Source organism: Eptesicus fuscus, unplaced genomic scaffold, assembly GCF_027574615.1.
Source record: "Eptesicus fuscus isolate TK198812 unplaced genomic scaffold, DD_ASM_mEF_20220401 scaffold_69, whole genome shotgun sequence".
In the NCBI taxonomy this organism is placed as follows: Eukaryota; Metazoa; Chordata; class Mammalia; order Chiroptera; family Vespertilionidae; genus Eptesicus; species Eptesicus fuscus.
The window spans coordinates 46,786-72,862 of NW_026557633.1; the positions used below are offsets into that span (position 1 = coordinate 46,786).

General features: G+C 48.8%; 1 protein-coding gene across 1 annotated transcript; it reads right to left on the reverse strand.

Moving 5' to 3' along the window:
- Positions 1 to 10,375: 10,375 nt before the first annotated feature.
- On the reverse strand, positions 10,376 to 25,717 carry NLRP13 (NLR family pyrin domain containing 13). Its single transcript, XM_008161434.2, has 8 exons — positions 25,417 to 25,717; positions 21,585 to 23,169; positions 20,023 to 20,190; positions 18,021 to 18,188; positions 14,902 to 15,072; positions 13,352 to 13,522; positions 11,638 to 11,808; positions 10,376 to 10,550 (listed from the first exon to the last, which is right to left on the reverse strand). The coding sequence occupies exons 1-8, from the start codon at positions 25,715 to 25,717 to the stop codon at positions 10,376 to 10,378; spliced, it is 2,910 nt and encodes a 969-aa protein (XP_008159656.2).
- Between the last annotated feature and the right edge of the window lie 360 nt (positions 25,718 to 26,077).

Below are 26,077 nucleotides of genomic sequence, written 5' to 3' on the forward strand. Positions count from 1 at the left end.
CAACAGCTGTAGTGGTAAGCTTGAACCTATGGTCCGAATACATGGCCCCACGTGCCTGAGTGATGTGGGAGTGATAGAGTTCAGGTGCACGTAACTGAGTAGATTCGAAACCCACGAGAATGTTGTAAACATCTTGACCACGCCCTTCCTTTGCCTCGTGGCATCTGGTTATAAAATAAAGACACGGCTTGTAGTCCATGGCGCTGTCACTAGCTCTCCATCAGAGAGGACGGCGTCCCACCCAGCCCCAGTTTTTCTTCTCTTGTCTGTTTTTTCTCAATCCTTCACCGCCCCCTCTCAGGCTCACTGAACCTGGCTGAGCTGGCGCGGCACATAAGGCGCCCAATGTGGGGCTGAGTATGCCATGGCCGTGCTGGCTCGCCACAGTGGTAGGTGGGTGGTGTGAGGCCGTGAAATGAACTCTGACCCAGCGAGACACTAGCATGCGATGCTTGGAATCCTTGTGACATCTCAGCGGGCAGAGCTGCTGATACCAGTGGAGACGCAGTGGTGCAGAAAGGAGGTGAAGGTGGATTTGACCTCACACTGAGCCTTCAAATGCCAGTCTCCCTCTTGCCGGGAAGGCTGTGTGGATTCCCTGAGAGCCAGGTGCACACACCCATGTAGAGCATTCCCGTTCCAGGGGATGGGAGGGGGGTGCCCCTGGTGCTGTTGATCCCCAGGCCCCACCAACTCACTTTGACATGACTAAGAAGCGGCTTTGAAACCATCTTCGAGTATCCTAAACATGTTTTGAAATACTTTGACCTAATTTAAGGGACTCCGTGACAAATTCAAAAATTTTAGACTAACGGAAAATTCCGAAAACATGATGGGGATTAAGAGTGGTTCCAAAAAAAGAACTAACTAACTAACTAAATAAATAAATAAATATGTTCCTCTGACCGCGCAGCACCCACAGGGGCTGGGTCCCCTCCTGGAGCTGCGGGCTTGCCGGGCGCCTCGCCATCTTGCAAGGAAAGGAGGATTTTAGTGGAAACCTGACTTTCCGCGACAACTGCAAACACTGAACTGCTGGGAGCACCAGACCACCGGTCCCCTATCAGCGCAAACATTTGGATTCAAAGAAACTCTTCACTGCACCACGGAAAGGTCAGATTTTGTCTGAAATAAGCTGCGGTTTCTAATCCCCGCGGTGGGTGAGGGAAGCGCTGGGTGAGGGAAGTGCGGCAGCCGCAGGACCGGCAGGAGCCGGGAGGTCTGTGCCTAAAAAAATCAGCGGCAGTTGGAACTGCCGTGATCCGTTAATGAGGAGGGGGGTCTTCTGAGCTGCTAACAGAAGTGACCTCTTGAAAGCAACTCATTTTAATCTGACGAGGAGGGTCAGACTAAGAATTTTCAAAGGAGTGCAGGCTCCTTAGTCTGGGGCACAGACCCACGGTCCGCACACTTGGGCTCTTTCCGACTCTGATTGCTAAGCCCAATACAGAGGCAAACCCAGGTGGAAACCCTGAAAGACTGCAGGGGGAAGGTGTTTTTTCGGAACCTGGGGCCAGAGCTGCGTGTGACCATCAGAGAGGCAGCTCTGAGGCGCACACCTCCACAAGCTCTGAGGCGCACACCTCCACAAACCGGTAGTGAGTGCCATAGAGGGGGAAAAAAAAAAAAAAAAGAGCTAGAGAGGCCCGGAAGTCAATTCAGAAACACTGCCACCCAGGGGCTGAAACGCTAATTGTCTCTGGTGTAATCAAAAATAAATACGAGAAATTAAGACAGGGCTGGCTTAAAAAGCAGGACTGGCTTCCAACACTGAGGAGCCCTGGAATGAAGCTGAACTGAAATACCGCCCAGACTGGGAAAAAGGCGTACCAAACAGAATAATAGAGGAAGTGAATGACAGCCGCTACTGCACATTTTAGTCTTCTTATTTTTTAATTTTCAATTCTTTTTTCAATTTTTTAAATTTTTTATTCTCATATTTTTTTATTTTCATTTTTTGCATCTTTTACTTAAGAAACTAATATTTTTTTCTTTTTCCTCACTTGATTTTCACCTTTTTAATTATTACATTTTTATTTTCAATCAGCACTATTATTACTATTATTTTACTTTTTTTTTTTTTTAATGTCATTTGATTTTCTCTTTCTTTTATTTTTGGATTAGTGTCCTACATTCGATTTGCATCTTTCCCTTACAATCGCTTTACCCTATCTCAAAGCTAACATTATGCCATCACTCTCCTCCTAATCTTTCCCCTTTTGGTCCCCAGTTTATCTTAACCCTTTCTGGCTTTAGATTTTCCCTACTTTTTCAGTTTACTCCCTGCTAAAACTTCACCCTACTTATATATCTAATTCCCAACCCCCTGCTCCAAATCCATACAAACCTCTCTCTACGCTACCTTTAAAAAATTATTTTTCTCTCGGGCCTTTTGTTGTTGTTTGCTTGAATGTTGATTAGATTGAATTTTTATGCTTTTTTATGAGATTGTTTTGATTATTCTTTTTGTTGGTTTGGTTGGTTCTTTTGTTTGCTTTGTTTTTGTTTGTTTTTTACTTTTGTTTTCCCTTGCCTCACTTGATATTAGCTGCTGTTGCAGTTTGTATTAATCTCCAGGCTCGTGTTGCTGGAATTTGCTGGGAATAGTGGTTGTTCTAGTGGAGTTTACTCCCCATATATATAGTTTGTTCCCCTTTTCTCTCTTAGTATCATTCTTGTCTCTCTTACTTTTTTTTTTCTTTTCTTTTTCTTTTCTGTTATTTCTTTTCTTTCTTTCTGCTCTTTTCCCAAGTTCAGATTCACACTCTTTGTTATTGTTTTTTTTTCTTCGTTGTTGTTCTTTCTTTTTACTCTCCCTCTTCCACTCCTATTCCCTGATTTGTCTTTCTCTGGTGGTTACCTTTATTGGAGGTTATTAATATCGTGAATACAATTCTGTTCAGTGCCTTGTCTGTTGTGCCTGGTTGTGTTGTATTTTATACCTTTAAATCAACGCCAGAGAGAGAAATCTATATAACCAGACATCCGGAGAAGAGAGACCATGGGGAGACAAAGAAACAGCCCCCACAGGAAAGAGAAGCAGGCATCACCAGAAAAGGAAGTAAACGATTTAGAGGCAAACAACCTATCAGAGAAAGAACTCAGAGAAATGGTCATAAAGTGGCTGAAAAGGATGGAAGACAAATTCGACAATATGAGTAAGAACCAAGAAGAAATGAAGAAGAACCAAGAAGAAATGAAAAATGACATCGCTGCTGTAAAGAACTCAATAGAAAGCATCAAGAGTAGACTAGATGAAGCAGAGGACCGCATAAGTGAGCTAGAAGACAAGATGGAAAAAAATACCCAATTACAACAGCTTCTAGAAACAAAAATTAGAAAGATTGAGGAGAGCGTAAGGGAACTTCGGGACAATACAAAACAAAACAACATCAGGATAATAGGGGTGCCAGAAGGAAAGGAAACTGAGCAAGGAATAGAAAACCTGTTTGAAGAAATAATAACAGAAAACTTCCCTGATATAGGGAAGAAAAAACCCACACAAATCCAAGAAGCTCACAGAGTTCCAAGCAAAATGAACCCCAAAAGACCGACGCCAAGGCACATTATAGTTAAGTTGGCAAACACCAACGACAAAGTAAGAATCTTACAAGCGGCCAGAGAGAGACAGACAGTTACATACAAAGGAACCCCCATCAGACTAGCAACTGATTTCTCAACAGAAACTCATCAGGCCAGAAGGGAATGGAATGAAATATACCAAGTCATGCAAAGGAAGGGTCTAAATCCAAGAATACTGTACCCAGCAAGGCTATCAATCAAAATTGAAGGTGAAATCAGGAGCTTCAGAGACAAAAAAGGACTAAGGGAGTTTATCACCACCAAACCAGCAATGAAAGAAATGCTAAAGGGTCTGCTGTAAAAAAAAAAAAAAAAAGAAAGAAAGAAAGAAATAGGAAGCAAAGAAGGTACACAGGGGTATAGAATAAAAATGGCGTCAAATAAGTACCTATCAATAATAACTTTAAATGTAAATGGACTGAATGCCCCAATCAAAAGACACAGGGTAACAGACTGGATAAGAAAACAAAACCCAGATATCTGCTGTCTACAGGAAACCCACCTCAAAAAAAAGGATGCATACAGACTGAGAGTAAAGGGATGGAAAAAGGTTTTCCAGGCAAATGGAAATGAAAAAAAAGCTGGGGTTGCAATACTTATATCTGACAAATTAGATCTCAAAGTGAAGGACATAACAAGAGATAATGAAGGCCACTTCATAATACTAAAGGGAGAAATCCAACAAGAAGAAATAACTCTGGTAAACATATATGCACCCAATACAGGAGCACCAAGATACATTAAAAAACTCCTGGAAGATATCAAAGGAGAGATTGACAGTAATACAATCATAGTAGGAGACTTCAATACCCCACTATCACCATTGGACAAATCCTCTAAACAAAAAATCAGCAAAGAAACATCAATCCTAAATGACTCACTAGAACAGATGGAATTAATCGACATCTTCAGAACATTTCACCCCAAAGCCACAGAATATACATTCTTCTCAAGTGCACATGGGTCATTTTCAAAGATAGACCATATGTTAGGACATAGGCAAAGTCTCTCCAAATTCAAGAAGATAGAAATCATATCAAGTATCTTCTCAGATCACAGTGGCATAAAACTGGAAATCAACTACAATAAAAACAACCCAAAGAAATCAAACACTTGGAGACTAAACAGCATGTTATTAAACCATGACTGGGTTACCAAAGACATCAAGGAAGAAATAAAAAACATCATGGCAACAAACGACAATGAAAACACAACAATCCAAAATCTATGGGACACAATGAAAGCAGTCCTGAGAGGGAAGTTCATAGCTCTACAAGCCTACTTCAAAAAACAAGAAACAATGGTAATAAATTACCTAACCCAACAACTCAAAGAGTTAGAGAGAGAGCAACAAGATAAGCCCAGTGTAAGCAGAAGGAAAGAAATAATAAAGATCAGAGCGGAGATGAACGACATAGAGACCAAAGAAACAATACAAAAGATCAACAAAACCAAGAGCTGGTTCTTTGAAAGGATAAACAAGATTGATGGACCTCTAGCCAGGCTCACCAAGAAGCAAAGAGAGAGGACCCAAATAAACAAAATCAGAAATGAAAGAGGTGAAATAACAACAGACCCCGACGAAATACAAAGGATTGTTACAAAATACTACGAACAACTCTATTCCAACAAACTGGACAACCTAGAGGAAATCGACATATTCCTAGAAAAATACAACCTTCCAAAACTCAATCAGGAAGATTCTAAACAGCTCAACATGCCAGTAACTATGGAAGAAATTGAAGCAGTCATCAAAAAGCTTCCGGCAAACAAAAGCCCGGGGCCAGATGGCTTCACAGGAGAGTTTTATCAAACTTTCAAGGAAGAACTAAAACCTATCCTCCTCAGACTATTCCAAAAAATTCAAGAGGAAGGAACACTTCCAGGCTCCTTCTATGAAGCCAGCATCACCCTAATACCAAAACCAGATAAAGACAACTCAATGAAAGAGAATTACAGGCCAATATCCCTCATGAACATTGATGCCAAAATCCTCAACAAAATTCTAGCAAATCGGCTCCAGCAGTACATCAGAAAGATCATACACCATGACCAAGTAGGATTTATTCCAGGAATGCAAGGATGGTACAATATCCGCAAATCAATAAACGTGATACATCACATAAACAAATTGAGAGATAAAAATCACATAGTCATATCAATAGATGCAGAAAAAGCATTTGACAAAATCCAACACCCTTTCTTGATAAAAACTCTCAACAAGGTGGGAATAGAAGGCTCATACCTCAACATAATAAAAGCTATTTATGATAAACCCACAGCAAACATCATACTCAATGGGCAAAAACTAAAACCATTTCCCCTAAGAACAGGAACAAGACAGGGATGCCCACTCTCACCACTCCTGTTTGACATAGTACTGGAAATATTAGCTATCGCAATTAGGCAAGAAGAAGAAATAAGAGGCATCCAAATTGGAAAAGAAGAAGTGAAGCTGTCCTTATTTGCAGATGACATGATATTGTACATAAAAAACCCAAAAGATTCCATCAAAAAACTAATAGACTTAATAAATGAATTCGGCAATGTAGCGGGATACAAAATTAACGCCAAGAAATCTATGGCTTTTCTATACACCAATAATGAACTTACAGAAAGAGAGACTAAAAAAGCAATCCCATTTACCATCGCACCAAAAAAATTAAGATACCTAGGAATAAACTTAACTAAGGAGGTAAAAGACCTATACGCAGAAAACTACAGGACACTGAAAAAAGAGATAGAGGAAGACGTAAACAGATGGAAGAACATACCATGTTCCTGGATTGGTAGAATAAACATCATTAAAATGTCCATACTACCCAAAGCAATCTACAGATTCAATGCACTCCCCATCAAAATACCAACAGCATATTTCACAGACCTAGAAAGAACTCTCCAAAAATTCATCTGGAATAAAAAAAGACCCCGACTAGCCTCAGCAATCCTCAGAAAGAAGAATAAAGTAGGTGGGATCTCAATACCAGATTTCAAGCTGTATTACAAAGCCACTGTTCTCAAAACAGCCTGGTACTGGCACAAGAACAGACATATTGATCAATGGAACAGAATAGAGAACCCAGATATCGACCCAAACCACTATGCTCAATTAATATTTGACAAAGGAGGCATGAACATACAATGGAGTCAAGACAGTCTCTTCAATAAATGGTGTTGGGAAAACTGGACAGATACATGCAAAAAAATGAAACTAGATCACCAACTTACACCATACACAAAAATAAACTCAAAATGGATACAGGACTTAAACATAAGACGGGAAACCATAAAAATACTAGAGGAATCCACAGGCAACAAAATCTCAGACATATGCCACAAGAACTTCTTCACTGACACTGCCCCTAGGGCAATGGAAGCTAAAGAGAAAATTAACAAATGGGACTACATCAAAATAAAAAGCTTTTTTACAGCAAAAGAAACCATCAACAAAACAACAAGAAAGCCCACTGCATGGGAAAACATATTTGCAAATGCTATCACTGATAAAGGTTTAATCTCCAACATCTACAGGCAGCTTATGCAACTCAGTAAGAGGAAGATAAATGATCCAATAAAAAAATGGGCAACAGACCTAAACAGAATATTTTCAAAAGAAGACAGAAGGAAGGCCAAGAGACACATGAAAACATGTTCAAAGTCACTTATTATCCGAGAGATGCAAATCAAAACAACAATGAGGTACCATCTCACACCTGTCAGAATGGCTATCATCAACAAATCAACAAACAACAAGTGTTGGCGAGGATGCGGAGAAAAAGGATCCCTCGTGCACTGCTGGTGGGAATGCAGACTGGTGCAGCCACTGTGGAGAACAGTATGGAGTTTCCTCAAAAAACTGAAAATGGAACTCCCATTTGACCCAGTAATCCCACTCCTGGGAATATATCCGAAGAAACTAGAAACACCAATCAGAAAGGATATATGCACCACTATGTTCACAGCAGCACAATTTACAATAGCTAAGATTTGGAAACAGCCTAGGTGCCCGTCAGCAGATGACTGGATCAGAAAACTGTGGTACATCTACACAATGGAATACTATGCTGCCATAAAAAAGAAGGAATTCTCATCATTTGCAGCAACCTGGATGGAATTGGAGAACATTATGCTAAGTGAAATAAGCCAGTCAATGAAAGAAAAATACCACATGATCTCACTCATTTAGAGATAGTAAAGAACATTATAAAGTGGTGAACAAAAAGATAGATACAGAGACAGTAAAGCATCAAACAGACTTTCAAATTACAGGGGGAAAGTTTGGGAAAGGTGGGGGAGTTATGAAATCAAACGAAGGACTTGTATGCATGCATATAAGCATAAACAATGGACGCAAAACTCTGTGGGGGGAGGGCATGTGTGGGTGTGGGGTGGGGGGGGTAATAGTAAGATATGTACACATATAATACCTCAATAAAAATATTAAAAAAAAAATTAAAAAATAAATAAATAAATAAATAAATAAATAAATATGGGGGGAAGAGAGAAAAAAAGAAAAGAAATAATAAATAGGGGGGAAATGTAAGTATTTCTCTCTTTTCCGTGTCCAGCGAGGCTAGAGAGCGGGTCCAGTTCCTGAGTAGGGGCGGCTGGGGATTGAGAAAATGAAAGAAAGAGACAGACCCAGAGATGAAGGTAAAAACTGGGGCCGGGTGGGACCACTGTCCTCTGACATGGACTGGGACAGGAGCAGTGACCCAGAGCCGATACAGCGTGTTTATTTTATACCCCAAATACCAGGAAGTTTTACTAAAGGACAAGGAAAAGGAAATATGTGCATTCTTGTAGCTTCTTTGTAAATCGTCCCTTGTGGGTGGGCCCTAGTCAGATTCATTCCTGGTGCTTGGCTGGATTTACATAATAAAACCCACTCCCCGGCGCCGGGGCAGAAATGAAGGTCAAGCTGACAACACTCCTGCCTTTTGGTGGCTTTGCCCACCGCTCTGGATTCAGCTGACAATTTAAAGAAATGCCCATGTGCCTTCCCAGGCGCTCTCTACAGAAAAAGGAAGAGAGTGGTTCTGGAGGTCCGTCTGGCTTATTTAATCACAGTGCGATAATTATGGAATAATAATTACATCCTTACACCGCTCAGTCCACAAGAAATGAAGCTTTGGGCTTCCTCCACCTATTTTTATATGCTTTGCTTTATTGAATCTTTGCAACACACTCAAGAATTTCAAACATTACACCAAAGAAAGACAAACAAAACAAAACAAAAAAAAAAAAAACCTTAAAGCCACCATAGGCTCTCGGGTCGAACTCAGCATTCGGGGAGGGTTCTGGAGGTCGGATGTTTAATACGCTGCCCACAACACTGTGGGAAAACAACAGAGGCCACAGCCCATTTGTCCCACAAACAGTGGCACCTGAACAATTCATCGGTGAGGACCTCCTGGTGGTTGTGTTCCAGAACCTTCCACGGGAAAGCAGGGGCGTCTCATCCTTGATCACCACCACCACTTATCTTCAAGCTCATTGAAATCCCACTTACACAGGATTCTCAGAAAATGCCCCTTCTCCTGTAATTCCTGCAACTTCCCTTCTACAAGATGGTATAAGTCTTTGTCCAGCCTGCAAAAAAAAAAAAAAAAAAAAAAAGAATAGAGAATTAGAAGAGATAATTAGCTAAGGGGATAAGTACAAAAGCTCACCTGTTTGTCCTCATTTGTTATATATATATTGATTTCAGAGAGAGGAAAGGAGAGGGAGATAGAAACATCAATGATGAGAGAATCATGGATCAGCTGCCTCCTGCACGCCCCCTGCTGGGGATCGAGCCTGCAACCTGGGCGTGTGCCTTTGACTGGAATGGAACCCAGGACCCTTCAGCCCACAGGCCAATGCTCTATCCACTGAGCCAAACCAGCTAAAATTATATTTTAAAAAATAAATAATACCGGAAGCAGAGAGGCATGGAACAGACTGACAAACCTTGATGTGGGGTTGAGGGGATTGGGGGAAGACGAAAAGAGATAAATCAAAGAACTTATATACTTATATGCATGTAATACTATCAACAATAAAAATATTTTTTTAAAAATTAAAACAAATAAATAAATAGAATCTCTCTCTATATATATATAAAACCCTAATATGCAAATAGACCAAATGGTGGAACAACTGAACAACTGGTCACTATGACATGTGCAAACCACCAGGGGGCTCGCACGCAGAACATCACGGGCATCGGCCACGGCAGGATGGTGGAGCAGGTGAGCAGGGGGCACCAGACCAAGGTGGGATGACAGTCACTGTCATTGGGGCAAGCCTTTGGTGGTTACTGAAAATTCTTTGCTCGCCTGCACTGAGGTCCCACCCGGTCCCAAGCGCTCAGCGCCATCAGTGGGTGCAAACAGTGGCTGCCAGCAATGATTCCCCCTGGTGGCTTTTCTACCTCCCCCTGTTCCTGAGGGGCAATCAGGGCAGCAGCCGCTGTCGCACCCACTGATGGCCCTGGCCCTACTCACACCCGCTGCTTGTGCCAGCCCCAATCAGGCTGTGCCATCAGCAGGTGCAAGCGGGGCTGGCGCCGTCAGCGTGTGGGAGCTGTGGTGGCAGGAGTGAGGCTGCTGGCAGAGAGGGAACTGGGGGCCGTGGTGGGAGGGGCCAAGTGGGGTGCAGAGGATGGGCTGAGACCCACCCCTGTGCCCACCACAGCCTCACAGCCCACAGTTCCTCTCAAGGTGCACAAATTCGTGCACTGGGCCCCTAGTATCTATATATTACCCAACCCTTCCCCACACCTCAAGGGGGGATGTGAAAGCCAGGGGCATTACCCGAGTTTCTGCAGTTTGCATGAGGGTTTCTGCAGAGACTTCCACAGCGTGTTGACGCCCTCAGGCCCCAGGTCATTCCCCAGAAGGTTCAGGTTCACGAGGCTCTTCCTGACGCTGAGCGCCGAGGAGAGGTCGTTGCAGCAATCAGAGGTCAGACTGCAGCTCTCCAGCCTGGTGTGGGGTGGGCGGAAAGGGTGAGTGGCAGTTCTCCAACATTGAGAAATCAGAAATGAAAGTGGTACGGTTACACAGTGGAATACTACGTGGCCATGAAAAAGAAGGACCGTTTATCCTTTGGGACAGATGGATGGACCTGGAGAATATTATGCTACGTGAAATAAGCCAGTCAGAGAAAGGCAAATACCATGTGATCTCACTTACTTGTGGAGTCTAAAGAACAAAATAAAAGGATGAACAAAATAGAACCAGAGGCACGGATGCATGAGACAGACTGACAGATTTCAGAGGGAAGGTGGCTGTGGACTGGATGAAAGAAAGTGAAAGGATTAGCCAAAGGACATATATGCATAACCCATAGACACAGACAACAGTGTGGTGAGGGCCAGAGGGGGGGTGGGCAGGGGCTGCATGGAGATGGGCAAAATGGGGACATCCATAAGAGTGTCAAAATAAAAATAAAGTAAAAAGAAAAACTTTAAAAAATCTACAAGCAAAGAGATTTTTAATATCCTATATAATAAAATCCTAATATGTTAAGTGTCTGGTTGACCAGTTGGCTGTTCAATCAATCAAAGTGTAATATGCTAATGAAATGCTAAGGCTGTTCAACTGCTTGCTATGACGTGCACTGACCACCAAGGGACAGTCAACCGGTCGACCAGTCACTATGATATGTACTGACCACCAGGGGGCAGATACTTCAACCAGTAGGTTAGTTTGTTGCTGGGGTCCAGCTGATCAGGACTGAGCAAGATGGGCCAGACATGCCTTGGAGCCCTCCCACATCCCTCCCCGGCCCCGATCGGGCACTGGTAGGGTCCCTTGGCCTGGTCTGCACCCTCTCACAATCCGGGACCCCTCGGGGGATATCAGAGTGCTGGTTTCGACCTGATCAGGCCAGGCCAAGGGACTCCACTGGTGGACGAATTCATGCACTGGGTCTCTAGTGTATATAGACAGCAAGGAGATGTTTAAAGAACTTTGTCCTTCCCCGTTTCCCGCCCCCCCCTTCTTACCCCTTCAGGCCCATGTGCTGTCTGTCCCCTCCCAGGAGGGAGCAGGGGTCCAGTCCACTCACCCGAGTGTGTTCAGGGTGCAGCTGGGCCGTTTCAGAGTCGCGCACAGCCGCTTCCCTCCGGCGTCCTGAATGCGGTTTCCCCCAATGTCCAGCACCTTCAGGCCAGAATTGCGCCCCAGGGCCTCCGCCAGCACCCAGCAGCCCTCCTCCCCGAACGCACACTCTGACAGACTGGGGATACAAACGTGCAAGTGTCACATGATCTCACTCACATGGGGACCAAATAATGAACCAAATAAACTGAAGATCAAACATAGACCCAGAGCCCAGCTGGCATGGCCCAGTGGTTGAGCATCAACCCATGAACCAGGAGGTCACGGTTCGATTCCCGGTCGGGCACGTGCCGGGGTTGCAGGCTTGATCCCCAGTGTGGGGAGTGCAGGGGGCAGCCGATCCATGATTCTCTCCTCATCACTGATGTTTCTATCTCTCTCTCCCTCTTCCTTCCTCTCTGACATCAATAAAGATATATTTTTTAAAATAGACACAGAGACATAGAAGCATAGAACAGACTGTGGAACCTCAGAGGAAAGGCAGAGGAGGGTGGGTGGGAGGAGATCAACCAACAAACTTGTATGCATATGGGCACAGCCCATGGACACAGACAGTGGGGTGGGGAGGGCCTGGGGGGAGAGCAGGCTGGAAGAGGTTGGGGGGGGAGGGGAAGGAGGACCCATGTAATGCTTTCAATAATAAAGATTTTTCTTTTTAAATGTGCAAGAGGGAAAGCTATTTTGAGGCCTCAGTTTTTTGTTGTTAATCCTCCCCAAGGGTTTTTTCCATTGATTTTTAGAGAGAGCAGAAAGAAGAGAGGAATAGTGTCAAAAAAAAAAAAAAAAAACCTGAAAAAAGTCTACAAGCAAAGAGATTTTTAATATCCTATATAATAAAAGCCTAAAATGCTAAGTGTCTGGTTGACCAGTTGACCGGTCAATCAATCAAAGCCTAACATGCCAATGATATACTAAAGGCTGCTCGACTGTTTGCTATGACGTGCACTGACCACCAGGGGGCAGACAGTTGACTGGTCGACCAGTCCCTTCCTATGATGTGCTTCATGCCCCCTACTAGGGAATCGAGCCCACAACCCGGGCATGTGCCCTGACCCGGAATCCAACCTTGACCTCCTGGTTCATAGGTCCACGTTCAACCACGGAGCCATGCCGGCCAGACATGAACCGCTGCTTTCCGCCTGAATGTCTGGGGTCTCAGGACAGGCGAGGCAGGCGCATCCACAGGACCAGCGCCCAGAAAAATCCTGAGCTCAGGGCCTGCGGGGTCTGTGGGGACCCACCCAGGTGCACGGCCTTTACCCACATTGGCACCGCTGGGGGCATGATGCGTCCTGGCTGAGCGACCCACAGGGGAGAATTCCTGGGCGCTGTTTCCCGCAGACTCTGCCGGAGGCACCTGCCCCTGCGGCCACGTCTCCATCTCCTCGACTGGAATGGCCCACGGCTGCGCACGCGGCTCCATGCGGAGCTCCCTGAGGCCTCGCCAGGCATCAGACCCAGGGGACCCGGACATTGCAGTCACCCCGCTTTCCACTACGCGCCCCGCACACCCCCACCTCCAACACACGCTAAGGCTCCCCGGTGCCAAGAATCCCCCGTCTACACGCAGAGGAACCCCCGCCTGGAACGCGGGCCTGCACGCAGGTGGCCCGCGGACCGCAGGGCGGCGGGTCCCCACGGACCGAGCCGCGGGCACTTACTCCAGGCTCTGCAGGCTGCAGTCCGCGTGGCTCAGGGCCTCGCTCAGAGAGCGCACCCCCTCGTCGCCCAGGCGGTTCCTCCTCAGACTCAGGTGAGTCAGGCCCTGGTTCTGCAGGAGCACGTCCGCCAGGTGCCGGCCGCTGGGCGCGCCCAGCTCACAGGAGCAGAGCCTGTGGGTGGAGAGGGGCGCGGACAGACAGCAGCTCAGGCCGCAGCACACCCCAGGCCCCGGGCACAGCCCCTGCCCGCTGCCGCCTGGCCTGGGGGTCACCACGTGTCTCCCTGCCCCCCACCCGGGATGTGAGGAGGATATGTGTGCTGACGGGTCCTGTCCTGTTCCAGCCTCTGACCACAGCTCAGCAAGAATGCGCCTGCCCTGGCTGGTGGTTCGAAGAGTCGTGGGTTGGATTCCTGGTCAAGGGCACTTACCTGGGTTGTACATTCAATCCCTGGCCCCAGTCAGGTGCGTGCAGGAGGCAACTAACAGATGTCTCTTTCTCCCCTTTCCTCCCTCCCTTTCAATCTTTCTAAAAATCAGTGGGGAAAATACATATCCTCAGGTGAGGATTAAGAAAAGAAAAAGAAATGAAGTAGTCTGGCCTAGCAGGTGTGGCTCAGTGGCTAGGCCAAAGGTAAAGGTTCAGGTTCAGGTTTGATTCCGGTCAAGGGCACACGCCCGGGTTGCGAGCTCAATCCCTAGTGGGGGGCATGCAGGAGGCAGCCGGTCAATGATTCTCATCACTGATGTTTCTGTCTCTCTCCCTCTCCCTTCCTCTCTGAAATCAGTCTAAATAGATATATTTTTTAAAATAGCCTAAGACAGTGGTCGGCAAACTGCGGCTCGTGAGCCACATGCGGCTCTTTGGCCCCTTGAGGGTGGCTCTTCCACAAAATACCACGGCCTGGGCGACTCTATGTTGAAGAAGTGGCGTTAGGAGAAGTTTAAGTTTAAAAAATTTGGCTCTCCAAAGAAATTTCAGTCATTGTGCTGTTGATATTTGGCTCTGCTGACTAATGCGTTTGCCGACCACTGGCCTAAGAAGGCAGATGCCGTGGTAAGTGTTAGAAAAATAATAATCCCATATAATAAAAGCTTAATATGCTAAGTGTCCAATCAAAACGTACCATGCTAATGATATGCTCGATATGATGTGCACTGACCACCAGGGGGCAGACGCTCCGACCAGTGAGTTAGCTCGCTGCTGGGGTCCAGCCAATCGGCACTGAACAAGATGGGCCAGACATGCCCTGGAGCCCTCCCACGTACCCTCCCTGGCCCCACTGGTACACGGTGGGGTCCCTTGGCCTGGCCTGCACCTTCTCGAAATCCGGGACCCCTCAGGGGATGTCAGAGAGCCAGTTTCAGCCTGATCCCACAGGCCAGGCCAAAGGACCCCACTGGTGCATGAATTCAGACACCGGGCCTCTAGCAGTCTGGTAGTAATAATAATAGTAACATAGGTCTCAGTGACGGAACTACTGTTCCCCCTTTTACCCCCCCCCCCCCCCCCCGCAGGATCGTGTTCAGACTCGGGGCCCAGGAGCTCACACCAGCCTCCGTAGGGCGCAGCCGGGCAGGCTGAGGGAGGCACACAGCCACCGCAGCCCCTCGTCCTGCAGCTGGTTGAATGCCAGGCACAGGTGTGTGGTCCGCTGGGTGCTGGAGAGAACCGAGGCCACCTCCTCCACGCGGGCCCCCGACAGGCTGCACTTCTCCAGGCTGGGGGAGGGGGAGGCGCAGGGTGAGCCTGGCCCCGCCCACCTTCCTTCTCACACTGCCCCTCCCTGGGGCCACACCTGTGTGGGACCCAACCATCCTGGGCCCTGACGGGGGAGCTCAGTTGGTCAGAGCGTCATCCTGATGTGCCAGGGCTGTGGATTCCATCCCCGGTCACGGTCAGGACACAGGGAGGAATGAACCAATGAATGCATCAATAAGTGGAACGGCAGAAATGGATGTTTCTCTCTCTCTTTCTGGCTCTCTAAACATCAATGAAAAAAGAAAATAGCCCTGGCCGGTGTGGCTTGGTTGGTTGAGCGGGACCCGTGTCAGGGCACAGGCCCAGGTTGTGAGCTGGATCCCCCATAGGGGGCTTGCAGGAGGCAGTGAATCAATATTGTGCTCTCCCATCAATGTTTCTCTCTCTCTCTCTCTCTCTCTCTCTCTCTCTCTCTCTCTCTCTCTTTTCTTCCTCTCCCTCTGTCTCTCAAATCGATAAAAACATGTTTTTTCAATAAAAATAAATTAAATTGGATAAAGAACAACAGCTTCAAGGAGAAAAAAGTGGCTCAAGGTACGGCTTCTCAACTCTTGTCCTGCTGAGTTCCGGGACGACCTTGGTTTTGGGAGGGTGGTCCCCCGGGCAGTGTAGGGCGTTGATCCTAACTGGTCTTTACCCACAGCACACCAGCCGCGTCCCCCCCCTCACCCCGCCCAACTGTGAAAATCCAGTGTGTGTCTGGGCGTGGTCAAATGCTCTCTGAGGGACAAAATGGTCCCCAGTCAAAACCCACTGGGTTTCGGGGAGGCTGACGGGAGCCTACAGGGTTAAACCAGCGAGGCCGTGGGGCCCACAGTGACACTGGAGGCAGAACGAGCCGAGACTGAGCCCGAAGGAGAAAGGTCGGGAGAGAAAGGCCGTTGTGGCTCAGTTGGTTGAATGTCACCCCATGTACCCAGAGGTCGCCGGTTCAGTTCCCGGTCAGGGCACATCCCCGGGCCGTGGGCTTGATCCCCGTCAGGGTGCGTACAGGAGGCAACTGATCAACGTTTTTCTCTCACATCAATGTCTGTCTGTCTCTCTCTCTCTCTCTCTCTCTCTCTTTCTCAAACAAGTTTAAACCAAAGAAATGTGTCCACAGCATAGGTAAATACAACTGCCATGTTCATAGCAGCACAATTCACCACAGCTAAGATTTGGAAACAGCCTAAGTGCCCATCAGCAGATGAGTGGATGAGAAAACTGTGGTGCATCTACACAATGGAACACTACGCCGCTATAAAAAAGAAGGGGCTCTTACCATTTGCATCAGCATGGATGGACCTGGAGAGCATTATGCTAAGTGAAATATGCCAGTCAGAGAAAAAAAAAATATCACATGATCTCACTCACTTATGGATAATAAAGAACATTATAACCTGATGAACAAAAATAGATACAGAGGCAAAGAAGCATGGAACAGACTGTCAAATTACAGCGGGAAGGCTTGGGGAGTGTTGGGGGGGGAGGTAAGAAATCAACCGAAGGACTTGTATGCATGCATATAAGCATAACCAATGGACACAAGACACTGGGGGGGAGGAGGAGGGCATGTGCAGGGCGGGTAGGGGAGGTCAATGGGGGAAAAAGGAGACATATGTACTATTTGTAATACTTTAAACAATAAAATAAATAAAATAATAAAACAAAATAATAAATAAATAAAACAAATAAAATAATAAAATAAAAAATAAAATTATAAAAAATAATTATAAAATAAAATAACACATTCCTGCCCGGCCACTCCCACCTGCAAAGAAGGCACTTGGACCCAGGGAGAGACTCACGAGAGCTCCTTCAGGGCACACTGGGACGTGTGGAAGGACTTCTGAAAGCTCTTCACCTCAATTTCAGAGAGGTCGTTGTCGCCCAGGCTGAGGAAGCGCAGGCTGGCGTTCTTTCTGAGTTCCAGAAAGAGGATGCGACACACCGAGGTGAGGTCGCAGGATTCCAACCTATCAAAGAGGCCCCGAGGCGGGGAGTGACTCCCGGGCGGCGTGGTGTCCCCTCAGAGGTCGCCTCGCTGCAGGAACAAAGGCGGACTTCTCCCCACGCCTGGGCCCGGTGGTGGCCTCTGGGTTAGTGCCACTCCAAGTGTGGTCCAGGGTCCAGCATCACCTCAGAGCTGGCGCCACCTGCTGGAGCTCAGAGGGTGTGTTCCAGGAATCTGTGCTGTAACACGCCATCCTCTCCATCTCCCCGCCCCCCATCCCACCCACCCCACCCATCCCTGATGATTCTTTTTTTTAAATTTCTTTATTGATTAAGGTGTTACATATGTATCCTTATTCCCCCATTACCCCCCACACACCCCATCTCCCCCACCCATGCCCTCACCCCCCTGTTGTCTGTGTCCATTGGTTAGGCGTCCTGATGATTCTGTTATACATTAAAATGTTATGACCCAGCAATCCCACTTCTGGGAATATATCCAAAGAAACTCGAAACAGTAATTCCAAAGCATGTCTGCACCCCTAGGTCCACAGCAGCCTTATTTACGATAGCGAAGACATGGGAGCGGCCCAAGTGCCCGTCAGTAGGTGAGCAGATAAAAAAGCTGTGGTCCATTTACACCATGGAATACTACTGGGCCGTCTGAAAAGAGGGCGGAGGGGGGATCTTACCTTTTGCAACAGCATAGATGGGCCTGGAGATTATTGTGCTAAGGGAAATAAGCCAGTCAGAGAAAGACAAATACCAGGTGATCTCCCTTATATGTGGAGTCTAATGAACAACAGAAACTAACAGAGTGGAGACAGGCTCGTGTGGTAGCAGAGGTGCAGCTGGAGCTTCCGTAGAGCTAACACCAGGGCCAGTGCTCTCAGCTTCCTTTCCAGGTTGGAGCAGAGCCCAGTCCAGCATCAGGCTGGCACCGTTTGTGTTCCTCCCCGGGAGGCCAGAGACTTACCACAGGTACTTGAGTTTGCACGCGGAGTGCCTCAAGGTTCTGAAGATCATCATGGACAAAGCATCTCCCAGTTTGTTAGAACTCAAGTTCAGATGGGTCAGCCGGTTGTTACCGCGCAGAAGCAGGACCAGCTCCTTCAGCGCCTGCACGGGGGTGATCGATTTGCACCTGTGGGAGCGAGAGGCACCGAGAGAGCTCGCTTGGGTGGTCCATTTACCCCCGTGGAATACTAGGCAGCGGTAAGAAAAGGAGACTCTCTTACCCTTTGAGACTGCGTGAAGGGACCTGGAGGGTATCATGCTAAGTGTAATAAGTCAGTCAGAGAAAGACAAGTATCCAGTGATCTCACTCATGTGTGGAATCTAAGTAACAAAATACACTGATGAACGGAGTGGATCCAGAGACATGGAGCATAGAACAGAGTGTGGAATCTCAGAGGATGGTGGAGGGGGGTGGGTGGGTGGGAGGTAGTCAACCAAAGACCTTATATAGGCATAAGCCATGGATACAGACAATAGGGTGGTGAAGGACTGGGGCGGGGGGGGGGGGAAAGTAAGCTGGAGGGGGTCAATGGGGGGGGAAGAGGGGCATATGTAATACTTTCAACAATAAATAATCCTACCTAATAATAGACAAATATGCAAATTGACCGCACCTTCGCTATGCCCAAGCCACGCCCACCAGCCAAGCCATGCCCACCAACCAATCAGGACGAGTATGCAAATAACCCCAACAAATATGGCGGCTAATTTGCATATCAAGACAGTGTAGAAAGAAGCGAAGAGCTGCAGAAGGGAGCAAAGCTGAGGAGAAGCAAGCAAGCCGGTGGGAGGAGAAGGGAGGAGTGGAGGCAGGGCCGGGGGCAAAGGAAGGAGAGCGGGCGGGCTGGTGGAAAAGGGAGAAAAGCAGGTGGGCTGGCGGAGAAGGCGGGGCAGGGGAGAAGGGAGGAGTGGAGGCGGGGGGGGGGGCGCAAGGGAGGAGAGCAGGCTGGGTGGGTGGGGGGTAGAGTGCAGTAGGATACCCGATTGCAGGATTTTTCCTGCAACGAGAACGCTAGTTATTGAAATAATAATAATGAAGAAAAAAGAAAGCTAGCTTGGGGGTGGGCGGACATTGCTTCCTCATCTTCCCTTTCCACCATAAATACTCACATACACACCCTCAGGATGTCCGCCCCCCCACCCCCAAGCTAGGAAGAAAGGCCCATTCTTGCACGAAACTTTGTGCATCGGGCATCTAGTAAACAAATGAAAGAATAAAGTCAGGCATCAACCGAGCTGTCTCCCTTCCCTAATCTGCCATGACGAGGGGATACCCCCTCTTCTGGGTAGGTGACCACCAACATCAACCCGGAGAGGCCTGATGAAAACCACTCTCTCCTGTTGTTTTGTGTGTTTCGTTAGCTTGTTTCTCCTTATCTTGAGGACTAAAAATGATAGAACCAAAATGTTGGGTGGGGGGAAGATGAAAAAGACCACCATATAAGCCCACCTCCCCTGTACTCGATCCAGCTCCTTCAACACTAAAGTTTGAGGCAAGTCGTGATCGCCAAATCTTCTGCTCTTAGTTCCTTGCATCAGCACGTGTCTGATTTTTTAAGCCTTGAGGTATGATGGAACGGTGGAGGAAGAGTGGGATGGAACTCGCTGGCCAAGACTCCAGACAGAGCATCCCACCCAACGCCATGTCCAATTCAACCCTAAGCGGGACTCACTCTGTCCTCCATCAGGTGTTGCTTCCCTGGCTTCTCCTACAAGGTCCTCTTCCATCTGCTCATGATTTCCCATCCTCATGCTGGATTTGAGACCCTGTCATTTCCATTTGCATCATGCTAGAGGACCAGTAAGTCCAAAACTATGCTTCCATTTCAAGGACTGGGTCTTTACTCAAATTTTTTTAGATAGTGGAGGCCCTTCTTTAAAAAAAAAAAAATACTGATTTTTAGAGAGAGAGAGGAAGGGAGAGGAACACTGATTGGCTGCCTCCTGCAGCTCGCACTTACGTGAGCTTCTGGAGTTTGCACCTTGGGTTTCTCAGCTCGTAGCAGAGCTTCCTCATCACCAAGGCATTGAGCTTGCTGTTGCTCAGGTCCAGCTCACTCACGTGCCCATAGTGGAACACAGAGCAGACATCCTGCCACCGGCGCATCTTGGGACTGACAAGCCCGGTCCTTGATCCATGCGAGAGAGAAGGCTGGAGATTAAAATGTGTAGCCCCTAAAGCATTGTTCCCAAAATACCACATGGGTAATCCCCACAATCCTCAACAATTCTTGTCAGAGGAAAGCAACCTCCTAAGTGAGGCGAGGCGGAGGGTGGAAGTTAAGTCTTAAAAGTTCAACCCTAACAAGTTTGGCTCGGTGGATAGAGCGTCGGCCCGAGGACTGAAGGATCCCAGGTTCGATTCTGGTCAAGGGGATGTACCTTGGTTGTGGGCACATCCCCATAGGAGATGTGCAGGAGGCAGCTGATTAATAAAAAAAAGTTCAGACTACGTTCAGCAGACCCCAGATGAATACAGAACTCTGCTCCCTAGAATTATGTAATCTCTGTGCTTCAATTTTCTATCTCTGGAAGGTCATTGAAAGGTCACAACATTTTTTAATCCTCACCTGAGGCTATTTTTCCATTGATTTTTAGAGAGAGTGGGAGAGGAAAGGTGAGGGACATATTGATGTGAGAGAAACACATCGATTGGCTGCCTCCTGCACACACCCTGACCAGGGCCTGGGCTGGGGAGGAGCCTGCAACCTAGGTATGTGCCCTTCAGTCTGCAGTCCAACATTCTATCCGTGTGCAGTGTCTGAGATAGAAGCCCGGTGCACAAAATTTGTGCATGTGGGGGTGTCCCTCAGCCTGGTTTGCATCCTCTCCAATTTGGGAACCCTCAGGGGATAGAATCAGGCCTAAATCAGGACATCCCTCTAGCAATCTAAGACCACTGGCTCCTAACCACTTACCTGCCTGCCTGCCTAATGCCCCCAACAGCCCTTCCCTGCTGGCCTGATCTCGCCCCAACTGCTCTCCCCTGCCAGCCTGACCTTGCCTCCACTTGCCTCTGCCTCGACCCCCACCACCATGGCTTTGTCTGGAAGGAAGTTGGACATCCAGAAGATGGCCAGTTGACCCGGTCTAATTAGAATATTATCCTTTTATTAGTATAGGTATTTTTTATTGATTTCAGAGAGGAAGGGAGAGGGAGAGAGAGAGATAGAAACATCAATGATGAGAGTGAATCATTGATCGGCTGCCTTCTGCACGTCCCCTTACTGGGGATTGTGCCCACAACCCACGCATGTGCCCTTGACCGGAGCCAAACCTGGGACCCTTCAGTCTGCAGGCGAACACTCTATCCACTGAGCCAAGCCAGTTAGGAGCCAGGGAACCCAATCCAATACCTAAAGGAGAATCTCCTCCCAGGGTGATGCCAATCAGTGATGTTTAATCGATCACATCCATTGACAAACACAACTACGATAGCCGAATCCCAGGTTTCCCCAGGAACTGAGCCAGAGCCCGCAAAGACGAGAGATGGCTGGGGACGAGACGACGCTGCGTTACTCACCCTGACGTGTCCCTACCACTGGCCAGCTCCGTTTGCAGGAGGAGGCAGCTGACGGAAAGCCTGAGCTTACTCAACCTCTGACAGTGCTTCAGACAGAACGCGGTCGCCTGGAGCTGCAGTTCGCCAACCTCCAGGTCGGCTTCCCGCAGGTGGCCCAGAAGCTGCTTGACCAAGGTCTCCTCCTGTGTCTCGTACAAGCACTGAAAAAATGGCGCCAACTCAAAACTGTAGGGCACCACGTCGGACGCCGACAGCTCCTCTGCCCACTGTAACAACTCGTCCGTGATCCTGGGAGACATCTGGCAATGCAACGCGTCTTCCACTTGCCTTGCGAGGTCTCGGTTCAAGAGACCGAAGGTGAAGAGCACCGTCTGGTGCCAGTAGGGGTTCGCGTCCACCAAGGCATCAACCAGGACCGCCCTCATCTCCCGGTGCTTCGAGAGGCCACCGACGGCTCCGGCCTTTCCCCTGAGCACGTAGAACATGGCCCCCAGGAACACCTGGAAGCTTGGGTGAGTGAAGGTCACGCAGTCCTCGCAGTCACTGACCTTCCGGAGGACGTTCAGCTGGAGGAGACAACGGATGAGGGGTGCCCGCAGGCGCCCGTGCCCCACGTCCTCTTTGGCAAACGTGAAGTTGGAAGACCACATCCCGCGGGCGGCCAGAGAGCAGAGAGCCTGCCACTGCTCTGCCCAGCTCTGCTGTGACCAGCTCACCTCCGCCCTCTCGAAGACGCTGGAGAAAAAGGAGGCGTACAGGCTGGTGGCGGTCTGGGCTTTCAGCCAGAAGGAAGGACGTCGGGCCATCTGGCGCTTCAGGCAGGAGCACACGGTCCAGCACACGAGGGGGGCGGAGCAGGCATGGAACAGAGCTTCGTTCTTCCTGACCCACTGCGAGACCTTATTGGCTTCGTTCCGGTCCCTGAAGTACCGGAAGAAATACTCCTTCTGGTCTCCCTCGGTGAACCCTGGGATTGGTAGACACCATGGATGCAGTAACAGCTGTCTAAGGTCCTCGCTGTGACAGTCCCTGGTGGTGACCAGTAAGGTGGCCGCGGGAAGGAGTTCCTTCTTCAACAGGTGGAGTAGGATGCTGGCCGCCGGGAGCCGCTGGTCCCAGTCTGTACACGGCGGGCGGTGGCCCACGTCGGAGGGCAAGGTCATCTCCTCAAAGCCATCGATGACGAACAGGAGCCTCTCGGGGTGAGTCATGGCGTGTTCGATGGGGATCTGCGAGTCAGCCCAGTCCCGGGAAAGCAGGCCCACCAAGGTGGTGTCTTCCATGTCTCTGACGCGGTGGCAGCTGATGTAGAAGACGTACTCAAATCTGTGCTGGAAGAGCATGCCCTCCGCCCAGTGCAGCGCGACCTTCATCGCCAGGGTGGTCTTCCCAACCCCCGCTGGGCCGTGCAGCACGATCGTCCGGGGCTGGGCTCCCGACCCCTTGGGGTAGAGGAGGCGCCTCAGCTCCTCATGCTCCTGCTCTTTGAAACTACGAAGGTAGATGTGGTCTTCGGGCCAAGGGATGTTGTCCCACATGGCCAGTAACCGCGCCTTCAGCCTCACTCGGTACCTTCCCCTGTGGACTGAGCGAGAGAAGTGAGTCAAACTACAACAATGCTCGGAAGACATTTCAGCATCAGCAATCGTTCAATCATGACGTCGTCGAGCCCCGGCCCGTGTGGCTCAGTTGCTTGACCATTATACCATGCACTTAGTGGTCACTGATTTGATTCCCAGTCAGGAATGCTGGGTTGTGCAGGCTCTGTCCCCAGGAGGGGGCATGCATGAGGCAGCCAATCGAAGGTTCTCTCTCATTGATGTTTCTCTCTCTCTCTCTCTCTCTCTCTCTCTCTCTCTGAAATCAATAAAAAAAAATTTTAAATAATGAAGAATGAAATCTCCTGGAACAAGATAAACAATTTCTGCCTTCAAGCGTCTCGCTTTTGGGAAGAGGCGCGATGGGGGCACGTGTCAAAAGGTAGCAAAAATGATCTCGTTTTATGACACACACACATAAAAAACCTACGACGACACAGAAGATGAAGGATGTCTTTGGAAGTGGGAAAAGGGAGCAGCAGAGGCTTAAATCGTGAGAAGCATCTGGTCCAAAACACAGAAAGAGGTGCTTTTGGGCAGGGAGAGCTGCTCGTGCAAATGCCCTCAGATGGGGACTGAGGACGTTCTAGAGCAGTGGTGGAGTGTCTAGCACACACACAAAAATACCCAGCTACCTATTAAGGAAGGCAACACTGTTAGGTCTGATCAAATAATTGAATCGATTCCCGCTCCCCTGGGAACTGACCTTTGGGCCGCTTCACAACGGGCATTCCACTTGCTTAGACCACTCTCTCTCCCCTCTAGACTTTCCCAGAATCCATACCTGTACAGAGAATTCTCTGCCCAGGAAAAGCCTGCCTCGAGTCCTTTAAAAACCTATGACTCCCCATCTTTTTTGTGCTGGTGCCATTTTGGGTATCCAGATGTCCTAATAAATTCATAATTCTTCACCCCTTTGGGCCTCATGCGTTCCTCCTTTGGTGACACCAACACAAAGTCCAGAAACAGACACTGGCGTTTAAGAACTTAGTGTAGAACCAGACAGAATGTCCAGCTTGCGGGTGGCCTCCGATTTAACAAGCCGTACCAGAAGAACAGACGGGGAAGGGTGTCGTTTCTGGAATACTATCCATTGGATAAAACTTCAGGAAAAAATGGCCAAAGCGGGCCCGGTAAAATGTTCCATCAAGCCATGTGTCTGCGATCATCGTAACATCGTGAGCACACACCTGATAGTTCTGGGGCCTCTGGTTCTGCTTCTCCTCCTCCTGGGCCTTGGGAACCCTGATCCACCTCTGAAAGAAGCAGTGATGATGGGGAATGAGAAACCCCGGGCTGGAAAGGGTTAGGTGCTGGTGGGTGCCCTCAGTAGGACCAGCTCTCTCTCGGACAAACCTGGGGGTGACTGGGGGAGTCACATCCCCCAGCTCCATCAGCCCAACTACTTCAGAAGCTCTCCACGTTGCAAAGTCCACGCCACACCTCAAACCCCTCCCTGCCTCTGGGACTTGGGTCCAGCCAGACCCCCTGTCCGGCTCTTCCCCCAGGTGTCCACTTGGCCCACTCCCTCACCTCCAAGTCTTCCCTCAATTCTTACCTCCTCGTGGTGACGATGACCCCATTAATCCAGCACAGACCCGCAAAGACCCCCACAGACGCGCCTTGGGCTCTCCCCACCCCCCTCATTCCTTCTCTTTCCCATTGCACCTGTCACCCTCTAACACACCGCATGACGTACTTATTGGTCCTATAGCTCATCTGTTACTGGCAATGTGGATGGAGCCCATAAAAATCCAGCAGCGGGGAGGGGGGGGGGTGGGAAGAGAACAACCAATAAACTTGTGTGCGTATACGCATAACCTGTGGACACAGACAACGAGGTGGTGAGGGCCTGGGGTTGTGGGGTGTGGGAGCGGGATGAATAGATTAATGGGGGTGAAAGGAGGACCTATGTAATACTTTCAACAATAAAGATTTTATTTAAAAAATTTAAACCCAGCAGCACCATCCTTGCTTCTATACCCCGATGTCCCCATCCCCCATGGCCCCCCCAAACCCTATCATGTCCCCCTCCCCTCGGTCACCCATCCCGCATGTCCCCTGAGGCTCCCCCATGTCCCCATCCCTCATGCGCCCCCCCATGCCCCATCATGTCCCTATCCCCCATGTCCCTCCATGTCCTCTCCCCCTCCCCCATGTCTCCATCCCCTCGGTCCCCTATCCTCCCCACGTTCCCCCAACTCCGTGCCCCCCATGCCTCCAGCCCCACTCACCATTCATCAGGGCCCTCAGGTCCTCACAGAGCGCAGTCAGCCTCATGTCCTCAGAGATGCGGAGGGTCACCTCCCACCCCCGCTGTCCGGGGAAGTGCTCCTTCAACAGACACAGCAGATCCGTGGCGTCCGCCGCCTTCAGGTTGGCCCAGGGGATCTTCGGGGAGTTCTCGGGCAGCAGCTGTGGGGACTGGAGGCCGAGTTTGAATCCCTCCAGCTGATACCGGTCCAGGCGCCTCAGGTGAGAGAGCAGCTTGTCATACAAGCGGCCGTCCACAGCCACGTCGGCGGAGGAGCTCATCCTGCCACACGCCGGAGTCCCAGCTCCCCTGAGACCTGTCCCGCCCTCAGAACAAACAGGACCTGCACACAAGGAAGAGTGAGAACCGTAAACATGGCCTGGCTGGGTAGTTCAGTCGGTTAGAGCAGTGGTTGGCAAACTGCGGCTCGAGAGCCACATGCGGCTCTTTGGCTCTTGAGTTTTTAGCAAAGGCCAGGAGTACCCTAATTAAGTTAATAACAATGTACCTACCTATATAGTTTAAATTTTAAAAATTTGGCTCTCAAAAGAAATTTCAATCATTGTACTGTTGATATTTGGCTCTCTTGACTAATGAGTTTGCCGACCACTGGGTTAGAGCATCGTCCCCATACACTAAGG

Coding starts and splice junctions, on each gene's coding strand:
- NLRP13 (XM_008161434.2), bottom strand. CDS start 25,717: ATGAGCTCCTCCGCCGACGTGGCTGTGGACGGCCGCTTGTATGACAAG. Junction 18,189..20,022: donor TGCAAACTCCAGAAGCTCAC/GTAAGTGCGAGC, acceptor TCGCTCCCACAG/GTGCAAATCGATCACCCCCG. Junction 11,809..13,351: donor TGCAGCCTGCAGAGCCTGGA/GTAAGTGCCCGC, acceptor TTGTATCCCCAG/TCTGTCAGAGTGTGCGTTCG.